This window comes from Octopus sinensis, linkage group LG4 (assembly GCF_006345805.1).
Source record: "Octopus sinensis linkage group LG4, ASM634580v1, whole genome shotgun sequence".
Taxonomy (NCBI): domain Eukaryota; kingdom Metazoa; phylum Mollusca; class Cephalopoda; order Octopoda; family Octopodidae; genus Octopus; species Octopus sinensis.
The window spans coordinates 98,984,205-98,991,704 of NC_043000.1; the positions used below are offsets into that span (position 1 = coordinate 98,984,205).

At 36.4% G+C, this 7,500-nt stretch overlaps 1 protein-coding gene across 1 annotated transcript in view; it reads left to right on the plus strand.

Moving 5' to 3' along the window:
* The window catches only part of LOC115210538 (glucagon-like peptide 1 receptor), a 455,844-nt gene that overhangs the window by 197,343 nt on the left and 251,001 nt on the right, over positions 1-7,500 (plus strand). The window contains exon 3 of the mRNA XM_036502642.1: positions 3,574-3,670. Within this exon, the coding sequence (XP_036358535.1) occupies positions 3,574-3,670 (97 nt within the window). The remainder of the gene's footprint in view (positions 1-3,573; positions 3,671-7,500) is intronic.

Sequence of the window (7,500 nt, forward strand, 5' to 3'; positions counted from 1 at the left end):
GAGTCGTTTGGGCTCCGGACCAAATGCTTAGCAGCATTTCTTCCGACTTAACTTTCTATGTTTAAGTTTCACCGAGGTCGATTTGCCTTTCATCGCTTCGAAGTCGATAAAATAAGTACCTGTTGAACACAGGGATCGGTGGTAATCGACTTACCCACTGTCCCGAAAATAATGGCCCTGTGCAAAAATTTGAAACCAACATTTAAGTTCTTCAAGGCGGCGAGTTGGCAGGATCCTTAGCATGCCAAGAAAAATGTTTAGCGGCATTTAGTCCGTCTTTACGTTCTGAGCTACAATTTTTTTGATGTCGACTTTGCCTTTCATTATTACAGAGTCGATAAATAAGCACCAGTTGTTGATTGGGGTCGATATATCTACTTATCCCCTCTCCTAAAATTGCTGTTCTTGTGCCTAATTTCAAAACAATATTAATATTCATTTGGGGCGACCATAAATAATGCAACAAAAATAATCTCATTAATTGTGTCCTCTAGTGATCACTTTTATTTCTTTTTAAAAATCTTTACGGAATTCCATAATTACATTCATTTGAATAAATGTGCAATCGTTTCTGCAAAGACATTAATTGTATAATTAAGAATTCAGACTAATTAGTGGTTTGTAAATTCTTGCTTAATTATACTTTCTTTCACCATTTAAGTCATTTGTCTTTCGCTTCCTAGCATATTTGATATCATACTATCTCTAAACTCGCACACACCACAAACTTATATATACGACATAAGCATCACCACATTGTGTGTGTGTGCTCACGTACGTGTTTGCGTGTGTGTGTGCACGTGTGTGTGTGTGTGTAAATGGATAGAGAGAAGTAGTATGTCTTAGTGATGCTATTTAATTCTATACAAAAATTTCTGCTTTGCTTTCTGACTTAAGATATGTTTCAATAACAGTATATACAAAGAAAAATCAGGAAGTAATCTGGCTTAAAAGTCACTTTATTTGACTTGTATCGATCATTTCCAATCATCTCTCAGCACACTTGTGCATACATGCATATATACCTACATATATACATACATATGTACGTACATACATTCATATATACGCACGTACATACATACATACGTATATTTATACAAACATACATACTTATATGCATATATAATATGCAGTATTAGATGAAAATACCTATCTGTCTTATGATCGTGACAAATTTACATCTAGAGATAATACGCCATATAAAGACGGTGAATTTAAAACTGTATATATATATATATATATATATATATATATATATATAACGGAGAGAGAAAAATATATGTAGGGATAAAAGTTTCAACAATATATATATTGTTGAACCGTTTGTCCCTACATATATTTTTTCTCTCTCCGTTTTTTCCTCCTCTCACCTTTTTTTCCGTCTCAGTCCCTTCTGTCGAAGAGCGTAGGCTGGAACCGTCAAATCCTTAAACTAATACACCTACTTGCTATTCCTTTGTGTTATGTCAACAGCGTGTATCCACATGCATACATGCATACATACATACATACATACATACATACTACATACATACATACATACTACATACATACATACATGATAACTGCTTGATCTTCAGAGACGATAGCCGTCCCATCAACACACACAGTACAATCCCTCCGTTGGTGAGCCGTTAGATGACTTTTGGAACCAGCTGCCGACTGACGGGGTTTAAAAGACAAGTGACAGATATTATTCAAGCTTCTTCTATATCTTTACCCTTTCGAATTTGATTCTGAAGGAATATTTTGTGAACTAGCATATGTCTTATAATTTTTTTGACAAATGGCAGAAGTCGTAAGAGGAGGTTGGCGTCCAAGATCATTACCTATCTGGGCATTACTATTTTCATGTGACTTCATAAGGTTCACGTATCCTGCTTTTGATAGCAGAACACGGTCACATATAATACATATCCAATGTTCACTGTTGATTACAGTTCCAATTGTACCTTAGCGAGAGGCCCTTTTAAATTCAGAGAGCTGAATCATCCTTTCCTCCTTGGCATTACAACCAGTCCTAACGGCTCCTCTCCACTTGTTCCGTTCTAGGGCATCATTTTCGCAGTCACTTTTCTTGATATCTAGTTTCTTCAGGTTTTCCTTCACACAGTCTTTATACCTTTTCCATGGCTTATGTCGTGATCGCTTACCAGAGTTGAGCTCACCATAAAAAGACGGTTTGGCAAACGCTCGGTTTTCATTCTAATAACATGTCCAGTCCATCTCATTTGAGCCAAGATGACGTGTTGTTCAATTGAGCTGCAACGTGCCATGCGCGAAACCTCTGTATCTGGTATGAAACATTCCCACCCAAAAGCTACGGTCAAGCCTAAGAAATAGTGGTCGAGACAATGATGATGATGAAGAAATAGTGGAAAGTTGAAACGCAAGGCACTGTGCAATGTAATTAAATCAGACCCCTTGCTACTGTGAAATGAACATTCTAATTACATCCATCATCGATGCTCCATCTGTATTATCTATCAAGCAGTCACCAGTTTCCTCATTTAAAGAATAATGATTTCTAACGAAAGAAACACTCCTCATTTTTTAGGCGGACTGGTATATGACTCCCATCAGTCTTGAATCAGGCCCCAAGCAATAATTCAAGTCAGTAAATATTTAGATTTGATGTTTGGATTAGATTGTATTGCATATTCAGAAATTAAGAATCCTCTTATTATTAGAAAGTTCCCCTCCGAGGCATAATTTCGAGCAAGGTTGCTTGTGGAAGGCCAGCTGTCGCTCATGCATACGAATTTCCACTCTCTTTGCCATCGTTTTTAACCAAGGGAAAGGCAAAGGCCGACACAGCTTGGCACCAGTGACGTCGCAACTCAATTCTACAGCTGAGTAAAATGGAGCAACGTAAAATAAAGTCTCAAGAACACAACACACAGCCCGGTTAGGGAATCGATTTCACCACCTCACGGATGTGAACTCGACGCTCCAACTAGTGAGCTAGGCGGACAGAAATCTCAGCGGCATTACTTGACTTTTATTTTATCGAAAGCGGAAACATGAGAGGTAAAGTCAAAACTTGAGTCTGGAACTCATAACAAATGCAAAGCATTTTCCGGACATTTGGCAATCCACTCTCCTTCATGATAGAAGATTAATGTCGTTTATGCAATTTCAATTTTCCAGTTTGTATTTCTTTATAAATACCAGCTTCTAACCAATTTTAAAATATTAAATTTAAAAAAAACATAATCATATCATCACAACATCTTTTATCTTGTATCAACTATTTAAAGAAATTGTGTTTCACAATTTTAACGCAACATTCGTAAAAACTAAAAAGGCATGAAAACGAACGTAGTCTCGTGTTTTGGATGAGTAGATGAATATATGCTTTAATATATATTCTTGCTTATGTATTGTCACGCTGCTTTACTTCACCAATCATTTGTAAGATCGGCACGTCAGCTTCTAATAAGAATACTGATTTCATATGATTACTTCATATATTATATCATATTGTGTTATATTATATATAAAAAGTCGAATTAATTATTTCTCGTATACCACATGATTTTGAACATTGTGTTTTTTTCATCATTCCAGGGCGACGAAATGACTACATCTCACCAGAGGTTTTTACTGGAAAAAGCTAAACGGGAATGTTACAAACGAATGGATCAGGCCCCAAGCAATAATTCAAGTCAGTAAATATTTAAATTTAATGTTTTGGATTACATTGCATTGCGTATTCAGAAATTAAAAAAAATCTCTTATCATTAAAAATATGTCTCATAGTGATATTTCCGAATGTAATTTTGGTATTACTAAAATTTCCACATGCGGTTTATGGTTTTCTGTTAGTAGTCTTCCGTTCTTCCGTTTATGTTTACATACCAAGTTCCTCGTACAATCCTCTAAGTTCTACTTTAGGTGATACAACTAATTTACAATGGTTTTTGAAAATTGATTGCATTTCCTGTATTGTCCATTAGGCGACGACCTTACATGTACGTACGTATGTATGTATGTATGTATGTATGTATGTATGTATGTATGTATGTAGGTATGTATGTATGTATGTATGTATGTATGTACGTATGTATGTATGTATGTATATACATACATACATACATACATACATATATATATATATATGTGTGTGTGTGTGTGTGTGTGTGTGTGTGTGTATGTGTGTGTGTGTGTGTATGTGTGTGTGTGTGTGTATGTGTGTGAGTGAAAGAAGGTTTGAAAAGGCAATTTTAAAAGGTGTTTATTCACTTGACCGGTCAAGTGAATAAAACACCTTTTAAAATTGCATTTTCATACCTTCATCGGTCTAGAGTAGCAGACGCCCGTCAGATGTTGATAAAATCTTTATTATAGGCACGAAGGCCCGAATTAAGAGGGGACATTACAACAGACATGGGTTACATATAACAACAAAAAAAATCGAAAAATATGAAATGAAAATGAATTATTTATAATGAATTAAATGGAATGGCTTACGAGCCCCCCAAAACTCGCAGTTTCATTTAAAATACAGTTCTGCTATACTGGTCGTTCATCTGTCATGTATTCTATTAACCTCTCCTGATCCACAATAGCTGGTAAAGTGTCATAACGTACATATAACAATTCACATATACTATAACTATATCTCAATTTCTCCACTGTCTCTTTCTCCACGATTACCGCCTTCCACTGGTCATCATATATTTCTGGATTCAACTTTACTCTAATTAAACCTTTCCTACCTGCCAACATCTTTTCCGTATTTTTGTCCTTGTCGTATAACATTACCACTTTATGTTTCTTTCCCTTGGGTCTTCCTCCTCTCTTACAAACTTTCAACTGCTCTTCCATTCTTCTGTTCCATTCTTCCTCTGCTGTTAATTTTGCCGGTTCACTTGCTTTTGCTTCTGCATCACTCCCTTCGCACGTTCGGTCTTCCATTTCGTCTGTTGTCTTCTTTTTGGTTTTTTTTTTCTTTTTTTGAACTTTAGGTGGTGATTCCACCCTCGTTCTCTTTCTATCTTCTGTTCTTTCCCTTTCTTTCTCCAACTCTTCACCACTTTCCACATTATCTGTAGTGACGATTTCCTCTTCTACATCCGCCATTTGCCACTCTTTCGTCAACGTCTCCAGTGCTATCACTCTCTCCTCTCTTAGCGGACACATATCCTTCATGTGGCCTCTGATTTTGCATTTGTAACACACTGGGGGTCTCCCCTCCACCACGACTCTAAGACGTGTCTCGTCGGGGAACACCAACTCCTCCGGGATGTTGTACAGGTCTGGCATGGTTACGTGAACCAGAGCCTGCACCGCATAACCCCACCACTTTACTTCGTTTGATTTTTCCACTTTCACTATATCCACGCCTTCCTTGCAGTTGAATACCACTGCCGCTAAAATTCTTTCCATGTTCAGCTCCGGCGAAATCCTACTGATTCGTATTCTTACTGCCCTTTTTCCACAATAGCTGGGTAATAACGCCCATTTTTCTATTTTCAAAATTTTCGTGGCACTCTTCTTCGCTTCGTCTTCGTTTTTAAAATGGACGACCACTATTGCGTATTTCCTACCTCTGTTGTAGAAGGTAGGTTCTCCTTCAACTCCATCCAGACAGTACTCAATTTCCGCCGTCTCTGCCACTTCTATTTTCTTCGAAGCCACGTTCCACGTTCTGTATATTACAATACGTTTCTCTGCGTCTTTCGCTTCTTCTTCAGGTGGTGTGACTCTCACACAGTCACCTTCCCTCTTCAAGTTGTCGAGATATTTCTTCAAATTTTCTTTCTCAATTACCACTTCTTCCAGCTGCAATAACGTAATCAAAAATATCCGACACCAAATTCAAAAAAAGCCGGTCAGCTGTTGATATCTGCCTCGACTCGCAAATGTATATATCTAATTTCAGTGAAGTTTATTCACTGATTACCAAAATCAAAAATATTAAATTTCTAAATCTCTCATAGAGATATGTACGGTGGTGGGGCGATAGAATGGTTGTATACTGTCAATCTAATATGAACGTGACAGTATCTAAGGATTTTAGTATTTTCTAGACATTCTTCGCATCTTCTAGACAATTTATTTATTTTTATAGATTATTTGCTTATTTTGCGCTTCCTTTGGTTTTATCTTTGGGATTTTCCCCTCTCATCACGGATTTCAAGATTTTTTCTTTCATTTATTAGTTTATTCAAAATTACCCTATTTATTTTCCAGCTGCTCGCCTAGGAAATATTTTCTCAATCCCATGTGCGTTTTGTTATGCACTTTCACACTCCATCCAACTTACTGTTCAGACCTTTCTATCACAGAATTCTCTTCGGTCACACTTCCTCACATTTACGCGTTAACACTAACAGCTAATAATTATAGACACACCAGCAACCTCACTCCCACTAACAAACTCCACTATGCTTCCACACATGCTATTCAATTCGGTATCTTTCGGTCTTCCTTCTCACCATTCGGTATTGTCCAAAGTTTCAGTACAGATGAAGTTTTGGATAAAAAACAGAATTCATTAGAAAATTAGAAAAAACATTAGGAAACTACACAAATATGCAAAAAAAAAGGAGTGAAGTAAATAAAAATATATAGCATTTCAGTATGAAAGAAAAACATTTAAGCAAAAGTTTCTAAATGAAAGAAAGAAAGCATGTGAGAAATGAAATTTGTTATGCATTGAAACATTTGGTGTTAGAGGTCACAACTTTCGTATCTACGCCATAACGCTTTCTCTAAATCCTGTATTCTACCACTAACCCCTAGCCCTAACCTTAAACAGTAAACCTAAACTCTAAACCTTACAGTTTGTACTTATTGAAACATCTGCATATGGAAATGCCAAAAGAGTCGTCCGATTTATCGACAACAGAGTATACCGATTGACTAAAATTTCAAATGTTAAATGCTTGTGAGCTTTATATTAATAGTTTCAGTCAAAAATTAATGCGATTATCTTTATTAGCGTGCACAACTGCATCAATGTTCACAATTTAATCGATTGTGCAAATGAAACCTGAGAGTCTCACATACAAGCACCACACTATCACACACACACACACACACACATGCGCACACACACCACAGTCAACACACCCTCATATTATGACCATTTTTAGACACAAATACACTTTGATACATACATCTGCAATTTCGCTTCTTCTCCTCTTAAACCCATCCCATAGAACAATAGTCACACCTATTGTGTCCGCATTTTTGTTTATATACTGACTATTTCTCTTTGACACCCCCGCTATACGCCTCTATATTCTGCTCATGAAGGATTAATGGGAATATTGGGAATATCTCTTTCTTCACTGAAGCATTAAACTAGTACCATTGGCACGAAGATTTGTACTTCGTACTTTGTCCTTTCTACATGTTTATTGTCTTTATACAATATATATAAAATACACACACACATATCTATCTGTCTATCTATCTATCTGTCAATCTATCTATCTATCAAATACACGCACATATATATCTGTATGTATATGTATATATATATAT